We start from the raw sequence: 24,945 nt of genomic DNA, 5'->3' as shown, positions 1-24,945 counted from the left end.
ACGCAGAGTGTGAGTAACGTTTTGAGTCTGTTTCCATTAGGTAGCCAGTATGACTGAGAGGGAAGTGAATACTACAAACAAGATGAGAGACATTCAAATGAAAGGGAGGTGGAACAGTCTGCTTTCAGAGATAAATAAATGATCAAGTGAAATGACACCAAAAGTCATTAAAAGGTGTTAATGGACAATTATGTATAAGGTGTGCCTGGCTTTTCTATGTTATCTTGGTAATAAAGAGGCTGCCGCAGTCAATAAACAGTCTGCTGGCGTCATCTGCTGGATACTTTTGATTCATCTTGATTTCTGGTCATTTCAGAGGTTGTCACTAGAGAGCGCTGTCTCACTACAAACTAATACCCAATGCTCGTAGTACTGTTTTGGTGAGAACACAGGTGTAGTGGCTGATTTCTAGTGGTGGGAGAAGTACTGAGATCCTTTACTTTGCAAATATACCAAAAAAACAAAGTCTTGTACCCAAAATCCTACTTGATGTAAAAATAAGTAAGTATTATTATCAGCAATATTTACTTAAAGTATTAAGAGTAAAAGAAAAAGAAAAGACAAATGGCTGGTAATTGGATCTATATATATTTTATAACCTAAGGTTAGAGGCAAGACAAAGACAAATCTGGCTACATGGATTTGTAATTAAACTTTTCTTTAATCTTTTCTTCTTTTCCTCTAATCTTTTGCTTTTGGGCTCTAACAATTATTTCAATGAAACAACTGTTGAGAGGAGAAATGTCTCTTTGGTGGACTGCTAACAACTCAGAGATATCTGAAATGTGATAAAGCCCCCAAATAGAGCTTTTTAATAAAGTGGACACAAGCCAGAAAGGTTGGAAACCACAGGTTTGATCATTAATTCAGTTCAGATTTTAGTCGTATGTAGGTTAACACTGGGTCAACGATACAATAAGATGTGTTGGACGGGAACAGTGAGCTCAGCAGCAAAAGCATTAGTTGCAATAACAACACAAGTCATATAAAGATAATATAAGATGAGATAAAAAAGAAAAATGGAATGAGATAAATAAAATATGGGGATTTACTCTGTATTGTATTTTGTAGGTTTTATAGGTTATCATACATTTGTATATGTAAAATCTTAATCTGAAAAGTAACTGGTAAGTATAGCTATCACATCAATGGAGTATAAAGTAGCATAAAATGGATATATTCAGGTAAAAATACCTCAAAATTGTTCTTAAGTAAATGTTCTTTCAAACACTGACCACCTGTACAGTCTACAGTAATGTCATGCACTAAAACAACCCCTATCAGTTAGGCTATATATCTCCCTTAAAGGACCAGTGTGTAGGATTTAGTGGCATCTATCTGTGATGCGGCAGATTGCAAAACTACGGTGGAAATGGAACCTAAAAGGGTGACTCAAGAGGCTAGAGGCTACAGTTTGTTAGATGTATATACTTAATATAGTAATTTGAATTGAAAGTGACTATGAAAATGTAAATAAACAGAAAGAAGAACAAATGTTATTTTTCACTTTCAGTTTAGTGAGCTCCCAGTCTTAATCAACACCTGAAATCTCCGAGGTGCATTTCTCTGTCCTCTGCCTGGAAAACTGTGGCTCATGGAAGGAAGAAGTCAAGCGTAACAGCGTGCTTACGTAGATGCTAGGCAGTGGATACTTGCAAATGAGAGGAAGTGGATTATTTTAGTTATGGCCGAAAAAAGACTGTGGGTGGCATAATTAGCTTGGGGGTGAGGAAGTGGTGGGAGCTTGTCTTTATTAGTGGTAGTTGTTTATCATTTATGCCTATTTGACATTATTTAACAGTTCAACTTTCAAAATACAATGAATGGCTGTGGATTGGGAGGGAATTCATGGAGAGGAGACCTTTATCCAAGACAAAACGAGGTACATGAACTGTGTCTAATATTTTTGTGACCAACAAAGACAAACAGTTGATCACAACGGTCAGTGTAAAAAACAGTAGATCAGTAAAGAAATATGCAGTATGTAACGTTAATGTATAATTTGTGTTTATGGAGTTAAATGATAATAATAAAAAATAGTTTTTCAGTTGTCATTGGATCAAAGTTTCACAAATATAACACAATTAGTGATATGGACTTTCCTCACTTCCTCATTAAAAATGCCTTTTATGGCTTTCTTGCAAATATACTTTCATTGTTTTAAAAAAAAAGTCCTTGTAACAAATGTCCAAGGTTTTTCTCACAACTTGAAGAAGTGGATGTGAAATTTATGTCAGTGGTTGATGAGGTCAGAGGGACTTCATACTGTAAAACCCATTCTCTGTGGATAATCCTCCAAAATACTCAGCAGAACATGGGTTTAATACCATCTGGTTTAGTGAGAGCGAATGGAGTGCAGCAAGGTCAGTGTGTGAAAATGCATTTGTAATGTGTTCTGTGAAGAGACTGCAACACACTCAGGGCTGACTGGTCTGAGATTACTGCGCCTGTCTGGAGAGCTGGAGCCGGACTATATAGATGATTCACTAAACTCCAACAAGCTTGATCGCTGCTCAAAATCCTCTAGCAGGGACCAAAGGTGACCTGACTTTTGCTGTCCTCTCAGCTGTGGAACTCCCTGCCTGGTGATCTTAGGGAGGCAAACTCTGCATCCTCTTTTAAATCTCTTCTAAAGACTCCATTTTATTGTTTGGCTTTTTCTTAACTGATGGTATTTACCGTAACGTATTTAATCTTGTTTGTATTGTAAATTCTGGAGCTCATTGCTTTTATTATAAAGCACTTTATAACTTTGTTTTGTTTTTTAAAGATGCTATATAAATAAAAATTATGTATTAACTATATCTTTCTGGATATAAGCCTTGAAATGTGAGCCACAGTATGAATGAAAAAAGGACATTATACAGAGTAAACAGACTCATTGTTCTCTCCAGCATGTTTTTATTTTAGTGGGAAAAACAGCAGGCCAAACCTTGTAAGTATAAAGTGCAGTAACAGACAGTAATAATGCAAACACTGTCTTAACAAATGTTCAAATAAATAAAAAATAAAACTCTATTTACATCATAAAAACAACTTCCAGTGTGAGTGTACAACATGTAATATGTCTGACGATACAGAATGATTAGACTTATGATTAGACACCAACTGTAGTTTTATAAATTAGACGACACTGAAATGTGAGATTCATCCAGTATTGCCTTAAATAGTTTACACAGTGTTGTCTCATAAAAAGATGTGTCGGATCACAGTGGTCGTAACTGCGCAGGAATGACTTTCAGTATGAAAATAAGACAGCCCTTGCAAAAGATCAGGCACATAAGTCAAACGAAATAACACAGACACACACAAAAACAGATGAGCAGGCATGATTCCCCTTAAGCATGAAATGCCAGGGAAATGACCTCATAGCTGCTCCAACGTGCTGGCTCAGAATCACAATTGTTCATAATGTAGTTATAACAGTGGAGTTATATAATGCCAACGGCAGTTTGGTGTCAGTTTCTCCTGAAAATAGGAGATCCCCAGCTATGTGATGCCAGCAGCACAAGTAGCTTTTCCCTGAACGTACAAAGTATACTCTGAAATGTACTAGTTTCAATAGCACAAACAGTATATTTGTACAAACACTGATAAAGTCCTGATAATGTCCAGCTTAGTGCCAAGAAGCAAGGGAATTAATACATTTAGTACAGTCGTGTCAGTTTCCTTCCTCTTAATGTGTCTGCACCTTCAACCCTGACAGAGAACGTCGGTCTCAAACTGCAGAAGCTGTCCCATGAAGGCCAGGTTGGGGGAGATGACCTGACGCCGCTGCTTCACAAAGTCAAAGGCCTCATCCAGCTTGACGCGCTGCGTGTGCATCAGGTAGGCCAGACAGATGGTGGCAGAGCGAGAGATACCTGCCTGGCAATGCACCAGCACCCGACCACCACCCTGCTTCACCGAGTCTGTAGGCGGAACGGAAAAGACAAGACGGAAAGAGGAAGAGAGATCAGCATATTGCGCTCCATTGCACATGAGTTTCTTTGACATCACTGAGAGCGTTTTACAAGCAGCAATACAAAGGAAGCTTTAAACTGTTTGACTGGAGGAACAATCTATTCACCATGCTAATGCAAATTCAATCACAGTTAGTTCCTATAAGTGCTGAACTTTGATGTAAAAAAAAAAAAAAAAAGGGGTCAAAACCAGCAAAATAACTAATTTAAATGTTCTGTTCTGCAGCTAGTGCAGCATAATGCAGCTGTTTTGCAATGAGACGATTACTCCGTTGGTTCATAAGTCTACAACACAAGATGGATTATCGCGTACAAGCTGCTTAAAGACATTTTTTGGATACTTTCTACTTCTTCAAGAGTGTAAAACATTGGCTTACTTAACCAAGACGAGACTAATTCACTGTGTGTTTACTAACTTACAGTGAGCACAATGAACTTTGCTCTCAGGCTGCCACTGTACACAGGTTGGGAGCTATGGATGTTTGGATGAGAGACTCACCGATGAAGGCAATGGCGGTGGAGAAGCAGGCTCTGATGTCAGCAGCTAGGCTGTCCTCCACAGTGAGGCGCAGGTACTGAAACTCCCCCTCATAGAAGTTGGGGCACGTAGAGGAAACGTTGAGCACAGCTGTAATGCCCGCTGCTGTGAGGGTCTCTCTGCGGGAGGAGTGGATGGCACTGCCCAGAAACAGGAAGGGGAGCAGCTCCACTGGACCATCCTGCAATTAACAAAACCAACAATAATCACTATGGAGTCATATATGTTTCCATTGCTTAGGGAGAGGTTGGATACAAACTCTTCCATTTAAGTCATATTACATTGTATATGATCTATTAGCTCTTATACAAGTGAATTTGATCTTACCTGATCATATGCTGGTGTCCTACGACCTGTCACTATTGGCTCTGGTTCCACTGTAGAGAGGTGACTGCTGGCAGAGCTGAAACAGAGCTCTGGATAGGCCTCTGAAAATCCCTCAAATCCACCTAAAAGGAGGTCACAGTATTAGTTAAGCCGCAAGCTTTCACTGAAGTCCTCCTTAAAATGTGTTGTGTGGAACAATAATAATGATGTGGTAAACATTAAAAAAGTCAACCTGTCTATACACTTCTTTTTTTAAATAAGTTTGTTTATCCTTTAGGGTTGATTATGGAGATTTTTACATTTAGAAACAAGTTACACTCTTATACCTAAACATATTTTAGTTAATAATATATTTGTTAGGCTATTTCTAGTACAAATTAGTAGCACATTTTTGTTTTTGTTCTTGCAAAGTCAAAAACTCAATTTCAGCCTAAAATACTAAACGTGTTCACTTTTATTACCTTGTAGAAAGCAGATCTGCGTCTGAACTTCGTTGTGCAGGGCGGTGAGCAGCATCTGGGCCACGCTCTCCGCCTTCAGCTCGGCCACGGAGCGGCTGCTCTCATCCACCACCACCACCGGGGAGAACTCCCCGCGTCGCAGCCGGCCCAGGAGCGCCTTGTCCCCGATGAGCCACTCCAGAGCCACCGCTGAGCTCTTGGACCTGCGGCGCAGCATTGAGTTCCAGTTGACGTTTCGGGACTCGAAAAGATGCGCGAAAGAAAAATCGAGGAAAGGCCTGCAGTCCAGCACCACACACCCAGCAGAGGTGTACTGGTCCCGGGGGGTCCTCAATATGTGAACCAGCTCATTGCCAGTTATCTCTAAAGGCTCACTGCTAGACGTCATGGCTGCAAAGTGTTATTTATAAAAAAAAAAGTTTTTAAAGTACTTTTGGAGATGGTTTTAAAATCTACTTTAAGTGTATCTGGAGAGCGGAACTGCTCGCCGTGTCAGTTAAAATCAGCTTTAGATTGAGAGTTTCACTTGTTCATTGATAACAGCTGGGAGAGGGGCGCGGCCACCGCGGACCCGCCCTTTTTTTTTTCCACAGAAGGAACAACGTCAGAGGCGAGACGACCATATATGGCCTGCCCGGCGCTCTTCATATGAATGACGTCAAACCCGATTTTCCTACCGCGCACGTGGTCGTTTGGGGTTATCCCGTGTTTTTGTGCTGAATGACGTAATGTCGAGAGCTACAACCCAACCCTGGCCGCGCGGTCCTCGCTCAGGGGAAAGAGTGTGACGTTTTGTTATTTGGGTGAGATGTTGGTGCTTCTCTAGTCCACTGCACCACTGCAGACCAGAGCCACACACTTTCCCTCAAGGCTTTAATTTCTGTGTTCTGCATGTTGCTATTTTTTTTTTGTACTTTATAAATTGTTGCACTGATAAAATTATTTTATTTCTTATTTCTGCTCTGCTGGGAAACCTAGAGCATCTGTATCTTTCTTCTCTATTACATTGTAGTCTATTACACTGTAACCCCCCCCCAAACATCTATCACAGATGCATCTAGTGGTTCTTACTTCTCAGTTTATGAAGATTCAGGCCTGTCCCAGTTATTGATTACATGGTTTTAATTCACCAATCATTTTATTTTGGGCTTACTAAAAATAGTCCCATAACTGTAGCTGAATTTTATTTTCATACACTTTGAGTACATTTTAATTCAACTCAAAGGATCAGGCTGGTGATATTTTATATTTTATGCAATTCTCAAAGAAATCCCCTGAACAGACCAAAACCACCACAGTGTTATTGTAGTCTTTAAAAACAAGACACTAATGAATACTTCAATTTTTTTAAAAAAAGGCTCAGTAATTTCCATTGTGGGATTGACTCAAAATAAACTACAGTGCCTTTGTTCATCACAACGTGGCTCATCGATGTATTTTTAATAGTTCATAGACCACAATAGAGGTCTTTGGCACAGATAAGAGATAAGAGCTATATAGACAATACTTGTTAGTGGGATGGATTTATTATTAGTTTTGTTTTTTGTGCTGTCAAAAATAAGAAAAATATTCCATTTAAGTTTAAGGCAATTTGTTAGAAACCTTTATAATAAAGAAAAATGGTCACAGCTCACTATTAAACCCAAAAGACAATTTATTTTCACATTAATAATGTTAAATATTTAATCCTACGCACTACAAAGGCATTTGTAAGGCAGTAATGAATCAGATGGGAGGGTGAGTGGATGTTGATGTTGAGGTTACAGACAGGATGTGTTGGCTCTTTCTTGGTGACCTTAAAGTCCCTGAAAACATATTTTCTCAGTTTCTTGCTCTGAGTATCGGGGTACAGTAAGTTAGAACAGTTTACGTTATTTTACATGAGTAATTTCTGTGTTTGTGTCATCTTCTTACTAGTTCTACAGGCGGCACTCAGTTGGGAAAACGTGATGTCTTTGCACTTTGTGCTGGGAAAATGTATTCAGTTACTGAGAGAAATGTAAAACCTCCCTGTGTCTATTTACTGTACACAGTATCTTCATCACACCATAGTTTTGTGTGGTTTTTTTCCTCCCTACTTCTTCTCGGCGTCGTCGTGGCTCTCCTCTGAATTATCATCAGTCTATGAAGATCACAAACACAGTAATCCCTAATGAACATAAACATTGAGCTATAAATAACAGAAATATTGTGTGACCTTTATGTGTGTTAAAATCTAAGTCAACACTTCTTGATTTTTGCTCTTTAGTAACTAACATGACTTCCTGGAAGAACTGATGATACTTTCAGAGAAAAACAACTTAATGGCGTCATTGTTTCGATTGTAAATAATGAACCCATTTATAAATTAATAAACCTAAGCCTCATAAAACATCCTTGAATCCTCAAACTATGTGACTACAGTTTATGTTATTTTACATGAGTAATTTATGTATTTGTGTATTTGTCTGTCATCTTCTTACTGGTTCTACAGACGGGACTCAGTTGGGATGTTACATATTTCTGTGTTCCAGTCAGGATTTAGTAATATTTAAATCAAAATGAGTTGATGACAGTGAGTCAGTCAGTGTGATCCAACCATACCCACACATTCTTTATAAGGCAGATTCATTTTTGAGTGTTGAACTTTGTTGCTGCTTATTGAGTTGTAAATATTTAATTGTAGAGAAATACCTGGTTTAAGGGGCTTTAAGTACATCACAAGAGTAGTCTTTTTTTGTTTTTTATGTGAGAAGTTTTCAATACAAGTCCTCTCAATTCTAATTAAAGTCAAACACCAGTAATTCTAACTCACTAGGATATTGTTGATATCTTTTCCGCCCCTGGATAGAGCACAGCCAATGCATTGTTAAACACAGAAAAGTATACTTTATGTGCAGTGTGGTATTTATTTATACTATAAGATGTAATCTGACGTCTTTGTCTTCATTTCCTCATAACCCACATTTAAATCACCTTCCCACACACATCTCCCACACAAACCTCTAACTCCACTTTCTTCATGTTCCCACTTCCCTTCTCCCCCTCCCTCACACATGCCTGCTGGTCCCTCAGCAGCACTCCCACTCTGTCATGCTCTCTCCCTGCTGAGGCTGCAATTTCAATCCACAGCAGTCCAAACACACACACTCACACACTTTGGTACACAGTTCATCATGGCTGTCAGTAGAGCCGCTGAGCATGCATTTACTGTAGCCTCAACATGCACTTTAGGCTTGAACACACACATATAAACCCACAGTGAAGTGAGTCTGTTGAGGTGGATGACTGTGACGTGTGTGTCTCTGTATGGTGGGTGTCTTAAAAGAGGGTTTTCTTTTTTCAACATTCGCCCCCATCTTAGCGGTCCGACCGGAAACAGCCCCGCACAAACACATCCTGTCACCATCCATGCAGGCCTCAGCATCCAAACACACACACCCTCATATTGCATCATTACAACCTATGTCATAGCTCATAGCCTAAACTGATGCATGATTCAGGAAGTTGAGTCTGAAAAATCCCTAAAAAACCTGAGCAGTGATTAATGATTTCAGAGATAACTTTGTTACCTAACTCCTGGACGCGTTGACTCATACATAATCAATCGCTTACTTTCATTTTCATTTGGTTCAAATGTTTCATTATCTTTCCTGTGTTAGCAAATGAGACTGTCAAATAATTAGCCAAGAAAACATCTTGGGTGACACATTGCTGAGAGGTTGGTGCGAATTTGTTGTAGTTCTAAGGAAGCAGTGATCGGAAATATGACATACCACCTGAAGGTGAGGAGGTGGTGGAGATTGTGATAGAACTTATGTGAACAGAAGCAGCTTGTCATCAAAATGCCCAGACTGTAGGCAGACAAGACGAACAGAGAATTACAATGTCTGGTGATTGTGTTGTAAGAAAACAATGACTTCAAAATTATAAGAACATTATTAGTAATGCAAAAGTTTGCCCTTACTCAGACGCTCTGAATGAATAAATGAGTAAATAAACCCTAAAAGAAACCCTGATGAAAACATCTGCTGCTAGCTTGTACCCCTCTACGTCTCTCCCCCTCCTGCCACAGGGGATTATCCAGGATTAATTGGATAGCTGGGGCTATTAATCTCTGAAAAACACTGTAATCCGGGAGATTTACCTCATCCCTGATTCCTCTCATAAACGCCCACGTGACAACGCCATCACTCCATTCAGGGGAAACGTGTCCCTGCTGGGGTCAGATCATTGATGTGTTCTGGCTCGCCGCTGCTTAATGTTACGGAAAGTTGAGTGGTTTCTGGGGGATTTTTTTGTGCATGTGTTTAAGTGGGTGTTTGTGTGTGTGTGTGTTGTACGCTCTGGTTTTATTACACCACAAACTTTCTGTTTTATGAGGGAGAGCTCAGTATTTGATTCACCAAGATTCACATCGACAATTTTTTTTTCAATGTTCAAAAAATAAGCAAAAATATCAACACACCCTATTTGCGTGTTAATCATACATTTTCTCACCTCCATGTTATTCCTAGACATGACTTGGCACTTTGTGCTAGGAAAATTTATTACATTACTGAGAGCAATGTAAAACTTCCCTGTGTCTATTTACTGTACACAGTATCTTCATTACACCATGCTTTGTGTGGTTTTTTCCTCTTTCCTTTTTCTTGGCTTCTTCGTGGCTCTCCTCTGTATTATCATCAGTCTATAAAGATCACAAACACAGTAATCCCTAATGAACACAAACATTGAGCTATAAATAACAGAAAAACCTGCCTATTGTGTGACCTTTATGTGTGTTAAAATCTAAGTCAACACTTCTTGATTTTTGCTCTTCGGTAACTAACATGACTTCCTGGAAGAACTGATGATACTTTCAGAGAAAAACAACTTAATGGCATCATTGTTTCAATTGTAAATAATGAACCTATTTATAAATCTATTGTATCTTTATATGACATAAACCTAAGTCTAGTAAAACATGATTAAATCCTCGAACTATGTGACTACACCGTCTGGTATCATTGTATCATTTAGTTAGTCACTTGCTCTGACTGTTCCGTGTCACCTCTTTCACCTCCACCCTTCCTGCTGAACCTCTCGTGCTCTCTCTTTTCATGCCCTCCACCCACTTACTGTCTCTCACCCCAGGACAACTGTGAGGCCTACGCTCGCTGCCAGACTCAAAGCAGTAACCATGGCGATCACTGGCACCAGCAGGCCCTCGGTGGGTTGAAAAGGTGAGTAGTTGTCTCCATCAGGCAGGGGCGGCAGAGTGATGATGGGTCGGTGAGTTTGGTCAGGGAAAGGGGCAACTGTGAGGGAGGACGACACACAGGTGCATTAATAGAGTTGTACAGTAATCTAACTATGAGCAGGGGTTTTCACATGATTTTGCACCAAAACCAACCTCCAAACAAACACACAGTAGGCTGTAGACTCCCTTTACAAAAGGTTTTCTCTTAGGGATTCAATTCAGTTCAATTCAATTTTATTTGTATAGAGCCAATTCATAACAGAAGTTATCTCAGGACACTTTTCAAATAGAGCAGGTCTAGACCGAACTCTTTAAAACATTATTTACAGAGACCCAACAGTACCACCATGAGCAAGCACTTGGCGACAAGGGCAAGGAAAAACTGCCTGTTAAAAGGCAGAAACCTAGGACAGATCCTTCGGCTCTAGGTGGGTGGTTGTCTGCCTCGACCAGTCGGGGTGAGAGAGAGAGAGAGAGAGAGAGAGAGAGAGAGAGAGAGAGAGAGAGAGAGAGAGAGAGAGAGACAGACAGACAGACAGAGACAGAGAGAGAGAGAGAGAGAGAGAGAGAGAGAGAGAGAGAGAGAGACAGACAGGTGCACAGCAACAACAGTATTGGTAATGGCAATCTAGCAGGACCATGGCAGGAGGCTCCACCAGGATCGATAAGAACCTGCGAGACGAGAAAGCACAAGAACTCCGGGGAAGAAGTGAAGGGATCCTCATATTTAAGATTTATTTTAATAATGTAGCAGGTTACTGTTGGAACTGTAGGCATTAGGGACTAGTAGGGAGAATGAAACCACTTTTTTTAGAAGTAGTTTTCTTATTTTATAAGGCAATTTTGTTTACAGTATATATTTACAGTATAGCCAGGGTGACCAGATCCCAACAAACCAAATGGGGGACAAAGACTATGTTTGTGTGGGACAGTGGGGGACACATTACATGTATGGAACATGTATGGAAGAATACACTAAATAAAGTACAAGAAAGCCCACACAGCAACATAAGATGAGAGAAAAACCACCCGCCCTCTTAAAGAAATTGACACACCCTGAATCCACCCCACAGACACAAACACACTGGGTAACAAATTATAAGCCTTACAAAACTGAAATGGTTTCAAAGTACATGAGTTGTAGTAGTGAATTGATTTCTTTTAAAATTAAGTGCTGTATTTCTAATTTGGCTTGAGGCCTCTTGGATATCCTTTAATATACCCCTGGACCTGAAAACTAAGATTTATACCGAAAAAATACCTAAAACGGAGACATTTGTCACATTATACAGTTTTACAGCAGAAACATTTTACAGATTTTAAATTGTATTTATTTATTTCATTTTATTCAGTTCCATATCTTTAGAAGTGACAAATGTTGGTGTTTCTTCTCTTAAGTGGAAACTTACAGTTCAAAAGTCGTTAACTCAGATGTGATGTCGCCTTTTGCCCTTTCAGACGTGGATACTATCTGACAAAATGTCTGTGGTGACGTATTTAAGAGCTGTACTCTACCAGTGAGTAGGAAAGTGACTCGGTAGAAAACGGTTCCTCCGTTTCGGCCCTGCAGAGAGCAGCGATACGTTCCCTGTTCATCCACATGCAGCTGATTTAAGACCACAGATGAATCGTCTGTCACTACCAAGACTTTGAAGTCACTCTCATTCATCTGCACATACAAATTAGGAAGTGATAGTGATAGTTCAGTGGGTGTAATAGCTGGTGGTAAATATACACATTCATGATGATACTGTATGGCTAAATAAGGGACTCAGCGTAATACGTGGAAATCAGGAAGCAGGCAAAAGAGGTTCAAAAGTGGGAAGTGCTAAGCTACTACTTATGTGTCTGATGTCAGAGAGACCTTTTTAGTTCCTGGCACACCAGGGGCCCATGAGTAGTGGTATTCTGGTCTTTCCATCAGAAGGGGATGCCATGGGAGGAAACAGTTCAACACTGCCTGGCCTCCCTCCTCAACCGGCACTGGGTGCTCTAGACAAAAGAGAGGAGAGGAGAGGAGAGGAGAGAAAAAGAGAGATGCTTCATTCATTTACATCAGGATTACTTGAATAATCTTTTTCATTAGCTCTGCACATGGACAGGCAGCAGCAGTGCCTCGCTTAGGAACACATTTACACACTCGTGACAGCATGTACTCCCATTATATAGGTATGACCAGCTCTCATCCACTCACAAACAACATGCATACACATACACGCAAAGGAACGAATGAAAATATACCACCACAATCCTGCTGACCAGAGGGAGAGGGACAGATGTATATCTTATAGCGGCAAGAGAAGCAATCCATTACTCTTCGTTTCAAAAGCCCTGAAAACCATACCACACACACACACACACACACACACACACACACACACACACACACACACACACACACACACACACAAACACGTGTAAATGTACTGAATATATAATATGTACACATTGTGCTTCTACAAGGTTTTACATAGATACAGAGGGAGGGATCAGACAAACTTACCACACTTGTTAGGGCACAATCCTGAGGGAGAGACAAACAAATGATCTGAAACTAATGCATCTCCTACACAACAATGACTTGCACTAAGTGCCCTGCCTCATACTGTGCAGAACATGTTATTTATGCCAATTACCGTCATGGATGAATGTGTCCAAGTGTTTCTCTAAGATCTTCCTGCCCTTCTCCATGATCTGAATGGCTTCAAATGTTGCAGATCCTTAAAAAAAAGAGCAGACTTTGTCTCACAATCTGGTGGACATTGAGTTTGTTATGATAACTGTAAATACATTTAGTGACGCTACAAGGGAGTAATTGTAATGAGTGTTTTTCTACAGCAACCAGCTACTGTGTCTTCATTTGGAATAAATAGTCAGGATAAATTATTTTTGTTGTTTCTCACCAGTATGCTGGGTTTTCAAGAAGCGATCAAATTCACTCTGGTACTCAGTTCTGGCTCTGTACAGAGTGGTGGGATCTGAGCAATGTGAAACAGAAAGTATATTTAGTTTAGGCATCTCCCTTATCCAGAACAAAATGAAGCCCTTATTAGTAAATGCTTCAATCACCAGACCCAAAAAAACAGCCTGACATTATTTTAGTAAAATTAAATGAAAATAAGAGAAAACATATGAGATATAAGTGGCTTTACATGAATTATCAGTATATTCCACACTAATGTCGTGTCACAACATCCTAAACCAGGTCTTGTGTCTCACCAACGACTCCCTTTCGTTCCCGGCTGGTCTCCCTGTAGGTCACATAGGCATGGTCACGAATCTTTTTGATTTCAATCTGGTCGACCATAGTGGGAGCAGACAGGATTAAGTCCTCGAATAGGAGCCTGATCTTGCGGTCACACTGCAGACAGGCCTTGGCTGCAGGGACGCAGCCGAGCAGGGACACCAACACCAGCAGCATTTCAACCTCCTGCACATCAGGATGAGTCACTTTGAATGCTGGGAGTTTTCAGTCAGTGCAGGGTCTGAAAGAGAGTTGCTAAATATTATTGCTGCTACAAACAACACTATTACAATTACTGCAAACATTATCACCACTCGTACAGTCTTACAGCAACCGGTACTGTTACTGTTAGTACTGGAACCACAAGTTCTAGTGTTACTCCCATCACTCCCATTTCTCCTTTTGTCATCAGGCTATAATTTGCATTGTTTGATAACCTATTGTTGGGTCTATGTTCTGGGGCAAGATAGAATATATAGTATAGTGTTTTCTGTCAATTTAGTTGTGGTTATTTCATTTAACACCAATTTATTAAGAAATGTGCTCCATGTTTAGGCCTGAAACAAACAATTGTTATTAATAATAATATTGATTGATCTGCTTTTTTAATCTTGTGATTATTTGATTAATTGCTAAAGAAAAGGTGCTCATGCCCAACGAGACATCTTCAGATCGCTTGTTCTGTCTGATTAATGGTCCAAAACTATTCAGTTTTCTATCACATATGACAACTGAGATACTGAAAATAATAAATGTTTGGCATTTCAATTTCAATTTTTTTTTTTTTTTAACTGATTAATTCAGAATACTTGCTGATTATTCTGTTGATCAATAAACCAGATAACTGTTTAAATTCTGACCATGTTAGCCCAATATAAACAAGAATAAATCATTATTTAATGTTCGGTGGAGTTGCAAATTCCCCAACATAATTGCCGTTATTAAATTACCAACTGTCAGGAAACCAACCTGGGACTTTTGGGCCCCCTGATGCTGTGTGGCCTGGCGGCAATGGCCCACTTTACACAACTGGAAACCCTGCTTTGGCTGCCACTGCAAATTCCCCATATTCTGCTTCTTCTACACACATTCTTTTGTTTACAGTACCTACATGATTTAACCTCAGTTGCTACTTCTGCTAATACTACTACAAATGCTACCATATGGGTGCTACCAGCATTCAGTCACTTGTTATAGATAACTGTACTAACGTTACTACTATTGCTTCAGTTAGATATTAAATTCAGCCACCAATGGGGCCACCACCATTGATGAATGAAAAACAACAACAAACAGTAATAAGGGGAACTACTAACAAACCCACAGTACTGTATTGTTGGCACTACTAACCAACTGGAACAAGAACAACAACAATATCTGCATTGCCAAATAATAATATAATAATTATATAAGCCGACTGCTTGCTCTACAATCCTGTCATTTACATTTCTGTATATAGCTCGTTGCTGCCACCTGCTGTCGAAAGCATGTCCCAATCACAACAACAGTTATTAACTATTTGCTCTGGATGATCTCACCTCTTGTTGTTTGTTCAGGACTGTTGTGCAACCCTGCTCCTTCAACGACGTCAAAGACAAGCAGGTTAATCATGAAAAAGGGGCAACTAATGTTAAATAACACAACGCTATATCCGCATTTCTTTTTTTTGTTGCAGGAAATAAAAACCTAAAAAAGAATAAATTCCACGAATTGTAATTTATATTTGAACTGTTTCCATGGGCAACGGCTGCACGCAACAGAGGCGATAATTTCAAAATAAAGTAATAATAGTTAACATTAGGATGTCCATTTCATATCTCCGTTGCTTCGAAGAAACAGTCTTAAAAGCTCTTGTAGATTTATGTTAGTGTTTTTTTGGAACAAACTCTGTTATTCTCGCACTACATTTCCCAGAAGCCCACTGGAAGGTTTTAGCGAATGAGTGACAGAACCCTGAACGAATCCGCTTCTCTCTCGTTCGTTGGTGGGCGGGGCCATCGAACTTCAGACCGCTCTGCAGCTGCGCAGTGAGCTACTGCGCTCACAGCTGTACACAATGCAGAGGTAAGCTCTCTCTCTCTCTCTTTTTTAAACACCACAACGCCATGAATGACACTTTGAATGTGTTTTCTGAAACTTATTCGTGTGCTGTTGACATAGCCAACAAAGCCCGTGTGAACCGTGAACACCACCGTTTTGAAACCCGGTTCGTGACAACTGGTCCAGCCGGTCACCGTGTCGCTGTAATGACCCCATACAGCGTCAACAGTCGTGTCGACGGGTGCCTCTGGGTTATCGATCAGTCACTGGCACATCGGAATCGTTTGTTCGGTTAGTTAACCATATGTGTCACCTTGACACTCTTGTTAGAAAATGACATAAACATAATGTCGAGGCGCTGTTCGTGTTCACTGTGGTCATTTCAGTGAATGGTCTGAGGTTAATGTGAACACAAAACAATTAACAATCACTATGGAGTAAGTGTGTTTCTGTTTTTATGCCAACTGGGGTTAGTGGGTTTACTTTGCATTGCATGCATTTGATTAACAAAACCAGCAAAATGACACGTCTGGTCTAAGTTTGGAGGCTAATTTACATGGACTTTAAATGATCTGAAGAATGCCACATTAGCTCCCATTTTGAGCCATGAATTCATAAAATCTTAGTTTATAGTTTATGTATGATAGAAGAGAGTTCCCTTTAAAAGCAGCAGAGACTCTAACAACACAGTGTGGTATTGAAATGCTTCTGCTGCAAAAACAATTGATTTATTAACACAACAAACCAAGTTAGAATTGATCCAATCATGCCATGGCAGGGTGGGAACTCTGAAGCTAGCAGAAGTAAAGCAGAGTTAAGTTATAGCATTTGGTATGAAGTACAGAAATAATCAAAATTATGATTGATCCTGTTAACGGATGGCGCAGTTTTGTCTGTAACTGTACATACAGACTTGCTTGGCTTGTGTAAACTGGCTAAATAGAGGAAGACATGTCACACAATAGTCTGTCTGTGCAGGGACCCAGTTTTTGCAGGGTATGTATTTGGAGGTTTACTTCCCTCCCTGCTGCACTGCCACTAACCTTCACCAGAATAAAATAACTGTGTTGCGCTCGAACATAATGATACCTATGGGGGGTTAAATATGGTTCTAGGCTCCATCTGAAAACTGTAGGTGTGCTGCAGCACAGTTATTTGAGGGCTGCTACTCTTAAATATTATTTACTCACGTCCAAGGTGCTCTTACTGAGAGATAAATGTAATTCAACCATGCTGACAAGGTGTCTGTACTTTCTCTGATCACAGCCTGTTTTTATGGTGTCATTGGTTTTGTTGCCACCAGTCTCTACGCAGCTACAGAGCATGGCTTCCTACCATTTACCGGAGTACTGCTTCTGTGCACTCTCTCTCTTTCTCTCTGCTGGAAACTTCTGCTGCTGCTGCTGCTGCTGCTGCTGAACTATGCTGCACATGGCCGCAAGTGCAAGCAGTACAGTAACATGAAGCTTTACTGGAGAGACTTACACAGAGAGTGCACTAGTGTGGTGTAGTGCTGGTACACACATAGCATTCCTACAGACCCATTTGGTCACAGTCATTGTGCAATACATGTTTTTATGAGAATATTAGGACACAGAGGGAGAGTGATATATGTCTTTAATCACATGCAGTGTGAATAGCTCCAAAGCTATTTATAACTATAGTTCCTGGAGACCGTCAGTCTTGATAATTGGTTCCAAAATAAACTGGATTGTCAAGCAAATGCCCTGTGTGATAGCGCTTACAATAGACCAACACTGGATTTGTATGCCTCCCCCCTCTGATGATGTGGAATTGAACTAGAACGTATCTCAATATATCACTTTGTTGCTTGGATATACACAGTTTATTTATTCTCCCATTTAGGGAATTTAAGTTGATCAGTGTGTGATATGAAGATATCTGTGTGGGCTAATTTCTTTTGGTTTTACGAGCTGTGCCATACCTGACTGTTGATCTGTGTCTGTCTGCAGGTTTGTACAAATCAGCCCTCGTTCAGAAATGAAGACATTACTGAAGATCGGCAGGTAGACATCCAAGATACATTCCAGACATTTTCATCAGCACTGGACAGCAAATTCACCACAGCTGTCTACTCCTGCCACTCCTCCAAACCTGCTTCCCTACACACTTCACTGCCAAAGTCTTCAGCATGTATCAGATCGTCCCGGTGGCTCCTGGGGAGCAGCAGACGGCTGGGGGAGCTGGTGGTTCTCCACTAAAGAAGAAGCTGGCTCATGAAGGCCGGCCTCTGGTGATGGCAGCCGTGTTGGGCTGTGTGTTGGTGCTGGCTTCTGTGGTTGCCTGGTGCTACTACTCTGCGTCCCTCCGTAAAGCCCAGCTGCTGAAGGCTGAGCTGCTGGACCTCAACAAGGATGGTTTTATCATTCATAACCAGGCGGGAGCTGTCATCTTCAGTATGACCTTCAGGTGGGTTTAGTGTAGATAGAGATTATTTATATTATTGATTAAGCTGCTCATTATAGTCTTGGTGTATCCTTTCGTCTATAAAATGTAAAAAAAAAGACAAATACCCATCACAGTTTTCCAGTGACTGAGGCGACACCTTCACATTGCTCCTTGTCTAACAGTCCAAAACCTGAACGTATTTATGGTAAGATAGAAAATTCTCAGATTTAAGGCTTGTACCAGAGAATCTTTGGCATTTTCTGTTTGGAAAGTGACTCAAATGAGTAATTTATATTATCAAAATAGCTGCAGATTAATTTTCTGTCTCTCAGTAAGGAAATTGTAATATGTATGTGATTAGGATGATCCTGGTGATGCACTTTAGAGAGTGACCAGAAAAATAGTACATTTGTACACTGTAATGCAATCCAGTGCATTCCTGTAATAAAACTTTACTTGTGAAACTAACAGCCAGTAAGTCTTGGCTAACAATAACCTTGTAACCTTGTAGCTCACATCGACAGAACTACCCATAATACAATCCCTGCACATGCAAAGAATTAGAGCAATATAATATAAAATGGTATAACAGAATATAAGATATTGTATTCTATATAATAACATGCAATATGATGATTCACTGTCATTTCGGTGAGCTTGATATTTTTTCAGCAATGCAGAAATATAGCCTCCTGCTAATAACACTGGCTCAGTTAGTGCCTAACAAATTCACTTATATTTTCTTCCCCTCTGTCAATGCGCTGTCTCAGGTCTGGCACTCTGGATCTGGACTCCTGCTCTAAGGAGGGAAATATTCTGAGCTGCTCTCGGTCAGATTCTGGCAAGCTTAACTTCTTTATCCAGACGGTTCGACTCAAGGACACAGTAATGTGTTACAGAGTTCGTTGGGAGGAGCTGCAGAACAAGTATCTGGTCGAGCACGCCATGGCATATAATGACTCTCATTGGTACGGAGGGGCGGAGACAGCAACACAGTACTGGCCAGTCAAGATCCAGGGTGAGGAGGAGCCGCAGCCCTTCATCACCAGTGATATCTACTCCAATCGGAATGCTTTTGGGGGAATCCTAGAACGCTATTGGCTGTCTTCGAATGCAACTGCCATCAAGATTAATGACTCAGTACCATTTCATTTGGGCTGGTCAGAGAAGGACAGGACACTTAGGTTTCAGGCCCGATACCAGGACTCTCCTTTCAGACCACCAGAGGGTCAGCCGGCTTTACCTGAGCTCAGCTATAGAGTGTGCGTGGGGTCGGATGTTACCTCTATTCATAAATACATGGTGAGTATAGACACACTGTGTATTTTGTTTTGATGGTAAGAGCACAACCACCCAATTGCAGTGTTGATTTCTTTCTAGTTTTATAGAACATGCTAGTATATGTACGACTATGTTAAAAGTAGTAAATTCAAAGTCGGCAGCATTTGGAAATTGTTGCATTTGCACTTGGATACGCACACAATGATGGCACCAGGAACACTTCTCTTCCATGCACTTACTTACAGAGTGTGGCCAAATTCTGAACCAGCTTTCCTGCTTGGAACGTGTAATATATCATAACAAAATTCACAAAGAGCAAATTGGAGTGAAGATGACAGGAGATATCAGAGCCAAGTTGCCGCTTTGGATGGAGTGGATCATTTATCTATCAAAACCATCAAACTGTCTCTTCTAGCTTCTCCACTGTAGGGATTTGCTTTTCTCTGCTTTATATTACTATAATGTCAGTGTTATGTGTTATGTGGGGTTTTGAACTGTTGATCTGACGAAAAGTGACTTCCGTCAGAGCCAGGCTAGCTTCCCTGTTTCCAGTCATTAAGCTAAGCTAAGCTAACTGGCTACTGACTATAGCCTCAGATTTAATGGACACATGCCTGAGAGTGGTTTCAATCTTCTAATCCAAATCTTGTCTAGAAAGCCAATAAGCAAATTTTCCTAAATGAACAAAATACAAAAGTCGAACAATCAAAAACTGTTGATATGAATACCTCTGTAGTAACACTCTACTCTGCATGCGTGTGTTTTGGTCAGGTCCGTCGGTATTTCCCAAAGCCTGTCAAGGTCCCGTCTCCTGAAGTGTTTAAACAACCACTGTGGTCCACATGGGCTCTCCACAAGACGGCTGTAACTCAGGAAAAGCTGCTGCGCTACGCCTCTGACATCACCAAGCATGGCTTCACATGCTCCCATCTGGAGCTGGACGACCGCTACACTGCAGACTATGGAGAGTTTGACTTTGACCCGCAGAAGTTCCCCAATGCCAGCGGTATGTTTGACAGACTCAGAGAGGAGGGCTTTCAAGTCTCACTCTGGACACATCCTTTTATCAACTATGACTCCATTAATTTCGGTGTCGCTGTGGAGAAAGGATTGTTTGTCCGGGAGCCGAGCGGTGAGCTGCCTGCTCTCGTTCGCTGGTGGAACGGCATTGGAGGTATCTTAGACTTTACCAACCCAGAAGCCCGTGAGTGGTATTCTTCACATTTGCATATGCTCAAACAGCGCTATAACGTGACGTCCTTCAAGTTTGATGCAGGAGAGACAAGCTACCTCCCACGCCAGTTTAGCACCCTGGTCCCATTGTCCGACCCCTCCACCTTCACCCGCCGCTACACAGAGATGGCCATACCGTTCAGTGAGCGTGCAGAGCTGAGGGTGGGCTACCAGAGTCAGAACATCTCCTGCTTCTTTAGGATCATAGACAGAGACTCTGTGTGGGGTTATGAGCTCGGCCTAAAGTCCATCATCCCGACTGTCCTGACCATTAGCATTCTGGGATACCAGTTTGTCTTACCTGATATGATAGGAGGGAATGCATACCCTAACCGCACCACAGGTATGGCACTCCATGACATATGGCTACAGAGAGTTTTAGAGTTGAAAGTGAGCTCTGTTAAAGACGCACATTAAAATTTGATATGGTTTTAGTCTCCAGTCTGACATTGTGTTTTGGTTGTGGTTTAGATGGCAAAAACGGTCTGCCGGACAGAGAGCTGTACATCCGATGGTTGGAGCTGTCTGCTTTCATGCCTGCCATGCAGTTCTCCATACCCCCATGGGCCTATGACAATGAGGTGAGCAAAGTGAAACGGTGGATGTGTTGTATTAGTTGGAAAGAAATTTAGGTTATTTCCTGTGCTTGAATTTAATGATTACAGGGGACAAATTAAAACCAGTATGAGTTGAATTCTTATGGGATAATTGTATCTTCTATAAGTCTGAAAAAATCTACGCAAATCTGTCTTGTCCAGTCCAAAAACTGTACAGTGAGCTCTGCTACTCAAAGACTCGCTGTGGAATACTCTCTTTAAAAAGTGTTTATTTTATCACGTTGAGAAAACCCAAGCCAACCTTCCGAGACCTTCCAGTATGTCCTTTCCTTTAATGTTTGTTGATGCCAGAAATAAAATAGAAACTGTCAGTGTGATGCTACCACTGTATCTTTGTGCTTTCCTCCGCAGGTGGTACAGATAGCGCAGAAGTTCACAGAGCTCCACGAGAATCTGGTGGCCCCTAGGGTTCTCGAACTGGCAGGCGAGGTTCTTGATACAGGGGACCCAATCATAAGGCCCCTCTGGTGGATCGCCAATGACGACGAGGCAGCCTATAAGATTGACTCTCAGTTCCTGATAGGGGATGACCTGATGGTGGCTCCGGTGTTACAGCCAGGAAAGCAGGAGAGGGACATCTACCTGCCTGCAGGACGATGGAAAAGCTACAAGGGGGAACATTTTGATAAAGGCCCCATGTACCTCACTGACTACCCTGTGGACCTGGACGAGATAGCCTACTTTACATGGGTTCATTGAAAACACTGAAGAATTAAAGACAAAAACTCTCTCTCACACACACACACACACACACACACACACACACACACACACACACACACACACACACACACACACACACACACACACACACACACACACACACATACTATTTGCACACGCACATTCTTGTGAGCACACCAAGAAATAGCAGATGTTTGTTTTTTTTAAAGGGAAATGACCACTAGGGAACTGCTGCCACAGCAGAATGTGATTGTGTTAATGATTAACCTCGTGTTTCCTCTGACCTGCTCTTTATCTGGACATCTGCCTACAGATTATAACCGTCCATCCAGAAAATGAGAATGAAACTTATGTTCACTTCTGATTGTATTGTTCCATCCTTAAGCTGATCCTCATCCTCATGTGCCTTCCACAGTCAATAAGTAAAACCGATCTCAGATTGTCTCATCACTGCGGTCTTCCACCTAATGGGCATCTAGATTTCTAGTCCCACAGCTCAAATGGTTTCGGTTTTTGGGTGAGAATTATCCTTATTTCCTTCAGTGTGAATTTTATTCAAGGTTATAAACTGAATAACTGCATGATAAAGTAACAGATATGTGTCTTTATCGTGGTTTGACAGGGTTCAGCGCTGGCAATAAATGAGCACTTTGAGTTGGACAGATGCACTCCTACTCAGTGGACATGCCTCACCTTATGTCAACATGATAACTGCTGTATTGTGGAAAATCATAATGTTCCCAACTACCTATGTTTAAGCTAACATGCATTCATTTGCATAGCACTGAACATGTAACTCATTATTCATTTTTCATTTGCTCTGTATATTTATGAACTAGTTCCTTTAGATTTGTAGATAGTATTTGATTGTATATACAGCATATTCAAGTGAATTCACTCTGGGTTTAAATCTTGAGTACTTGATGTGATCAACGGACAAATATTTTTATGTCAATGTTCATCGACCTGTAGTGCCATTCTGTCATTTCAGTGCCAAAATCTATCTGTGGCTTTATGCTATTTGTCATCTGCACAAGTTAAATTCACAGCTCAGGGTAGATTTAAAAGAAAACATTTGTTTTGTGATAATTAATTTTGTTGATCCACAGTAAGAAATAGATTTATTATGATCAATTATACTACTTGTTTGCCTTGTAAAACAGTTCTCAAAGATGCCATATTTAAGTGCTGTCCATGTCTGCCTTGTGACTTTAATTGCCTTATCAGCTGAACTAAGCTATGCCAACTTTAGCACAGAGAACCAGAATAGTGATAAAACACTCCACACAGTGATATGCTTGATGCTTTGCACCTTCACATTTTGAAACACTGGCATTGCAAAGTACATTTTATTCTGACATGAGACATCTGCCATCTAAATATATACGTCTGTCTGTCCTTACACAGTGATTGCTGGCATGAGAGTAAAGCGCTGGTTAACTCATCTAAAAGCCTTGCTTGAAAATAATTCTACTATATAAGATAGAGTCAGCACTGTTTATGAAATGTTTAAGTTACTACATATAGATATTGTATAGGATTAGAGCATATTTTGAATTATTCTGATGGTTTTTGTTTGTTGAAGAATGAAATGATCTTGCTGTAAACTGTCAGTCTTGATACTACCACCAGGAGGTGCAAAAGTTAGAAATGATGAAATCTTACACAAGGTGTCTTTGAATTAAACAGCAACATTTCTGAATAAACAAATGCATAGTTTGTTACTTGTATTTAGACATGAACAACTGTGAGAAAATACCACAGTATATCCATAATTATTATGTTTTATAATTTGTACGTAGATCTCAAAATGCAAACTGTCAGTTTAAGTGATTTTGTCAAAGCACTGAATAAATGAATTGGCCAATATTTTACCGTTGGAGGCTTTTAGTGAAATCTATTCAGACATTTCCAAGGTGACGTAAAAGAGAATTTGAAATGCTGAAGGGAAGTGTTTCTTAAGTGGTGATTGGTAAAGTTAACGGTCTTTTTATTGTTGTGGATGAGAACTTCCTACATTATGAGGTAGACACAAAAAAAGAGATAAACTCCAAACAAGTAGTACGGTTGTTTATGTCCTTTTCTGCTTTACATTCAGTGAGGTCCCAAAGGTTGTTGTTACCCTAAACATAGCTATGTAATCGGAGTTTTCAGTGGCAACAACAATATGCTCCGTTTTACACAAATTATTCAATGAACCATCTTTATATAAGCTCCTATGAACAAACAAGACTAACTTTAGATAATATTAGATTTGACTAACTACTCTTGGAAACCGCTAGCCTTTTGCATTAGCTGTAGATTTTCTTCATCTTATTCATCTATAAAGACATTATTCTTAGTGTGCCGTATACTATATACGTCACCTTGTCTGATTTTTTCTTTTTTCCACGTCTAAAAAGAAAGTGCAGCCTAACACTGTCTTTTACAAAAGATAAAAGAAAATATTAGGTAGCTTCATGTGCATAAAGAAATACGTTTTGTGACAGGTTCATCCAGCTTCATCTGACCCCATCAAATCTTTTCTACATTTTATTTGTGTATGAAGTCGTGAGAAAGTTTGTCCTGTTTTGTTTACTTTGCACTTTGTGGTGACGTGTGAAAAGTAAAAGGGCAACAAAGCAAGAAGTCCAACATCTTAAGATCTGGTTTTCTGCTTCATTATTCATCAGAATCAACACCTAACCACGTAGAGTGGAATCTGTTAGTCATTTGGGACACTTAGATTAGCAAGAAAACCACCTGAAATCCTGAAGACTACCTTAAATGTTACTTTTAGAACTTGTTATGGATCTTTGCTATATTTATTTAAAGAAAACATGTTGCCAAATGAAATACTTCAGACCTTCAAATCACACCAAGAACCCATACGCCACTTTGATGACATGTTCAGGTAAAATAGGCTTGTGAGGCAAAATTGGACAAATA

General features: G+C 40.4%; 3 protein-coding genes across 4 annotated transcripts in view; 1 reads left to right on the top strand and 2 right to left on the bottom strand.

The window, feature by feature from the left end:
* The window catches only part of LOC127376526 (myogenesis-regulating glycosidase), a 110,955-nt gene extending 87,069 nt beyond the window's left edge, over nt 1–23,886 (top strand). Inside the window, exons 1-6 of one of the 2 annotated variants that reach the window (XM_051423504.1) lie at nt 17,946–18,223; nt 18,973–19,504; nt 20,255–21,059; nt 21,188–21,297; nt 21,685–22,534; nt 22,640–23,886. In XM_051423504.1, the coding sequence (XP_051279464.1) occupies nt 17,946–18,223; nt 18,973–19,504; nt 20,255–21,059; nt 21,188–21,297; nt 21,685–22,032 (2,073 nt within the window). In that variant the 3' untranslated portion in view covers nt 22,033–22,534; nt 22,640–23,886. Of the gene's footprint in view, nt 1–17,766; nt 18,224–18,972; nt 19,505–20,254; nt 21,060–21,187; nt 21,298–21,684 lie in introns of those variants that run through there. The other variant, XM_051423503.1, reaches the window with a different exon arrangement.
* dusp2 (dual specificity phosphatase 2) lies at nt 2,882–5,810 on the bottom strand. Its single transcript, XM_051423537.1, has 4 exons — nt 5,289–5,810; nt 4,828–4,949; nt 4,462–4,681; nt 2,882–3,911 (listed from the first exon to the last, which is right to left on the bottom strand). The coding sequence occupies exons 1-4, from the start codon at nt 5,674–5,676 to the stop codon at nt 3,694–3,696; spliced, it is 948 nt and encodes a 315-aa protein (XP_051279497.1). The 5' UTR covers nt 5,677–5,810; the 3' UTR covers nt 2,882–3,693.
* LOC127376543 (izumo sperm-egg fusion protein 1) lies at nt 6,527–15,622 on the bottom strand. Its single transcript, XM_051423528.1, has 10 exons — nt 15,292–15,622; nt 13,729–13,994; nt 13,413–13,487; nt 13,146–13,229; nt 13,013–13,033; nt 12,751–12,840; nt 12,374–12,501; nt 12,025–12,178; nt 10,399–10,567; nt 6,527–9,957 (listed from the first exon to the last, which is right to left on the bottom strand). Exons 2-10 carry the CDS (start codon nt 13,928–13,930, stop codon nt 9,879–9,881), a joined length of 1,002 nt encoding a protein of 333 aa, XP_051279488.1. The 5' UTR covers nt 13,931–13,994; nt 15,292–15,622; the 3' UTR covers nt 6,527–9,878.
* Nucleotides 23,887–24,945: the final 1,059 nt, after the last annotated feature.

Source organism: Dicentrarchus labrax, unplaced genomic scaffold (assembly GCF_905237075.1).
Source record: "Dicentrarchus labrax unplaced genomic scaffold, dlabrax2021, whole genome shotgun sequence".
NCBI classification, from domain to species: domain Eukaryota; kingdom Metazoa; phylum Chordata; class Actinopteri; family Moronidae; genus Dicentrarchus; species Dicentrarchus labrax.
This window is presented reverse-complemented; position numbering and strand designations above follow the sequence as displayed.

Bases quoted from the DNA above. Each gene is read 5' to 3' on its own strand.
- LOC127376543 (XM_051423528.1), bottom strand. From the start codon at position 13,930: ATGCTGCTGGTGTTGGTGTCCCTGCTCGGCTGCGTCCCTGCAGCCAAG. The intron at 12,502-12,750 runs GTATATTTTCAT...TCTTTTGTCTAG, and splicing joins TGGTCAGCAGGATTGTGGTG to AGCACCCAGTGCCGGTTGAG. The intron at 9,958-10,398 runs GTGAGAGACAGT...TGATCTTTATAG, and splicing joins GGCCTCACAGTTGTCCTGGG to ACTGATGATAATACAGAGGA.
- dusp2 (XM_051423537.1), bottom strand. From the start codon at position 5,676: ATGACGTCTAGCAGTGAGCCTTTAGAGATAACTGGCAATGAGCTGGTT. The intron at 4,950-5,288 runs GTAATAAAAGTG...ACCTCCTTTTAG, and splicing joins GCAGATCTGCTTTCTACAAG to GTGGATTTGAGGGATTTTCA. The intron at 4,682-4,827 runs GTAAGATCAAAT...TGTTAATTGCAG, and splicing joins GGACACCAGCATATGATCAG to GATGGTCCAGTGGAGCTGCT.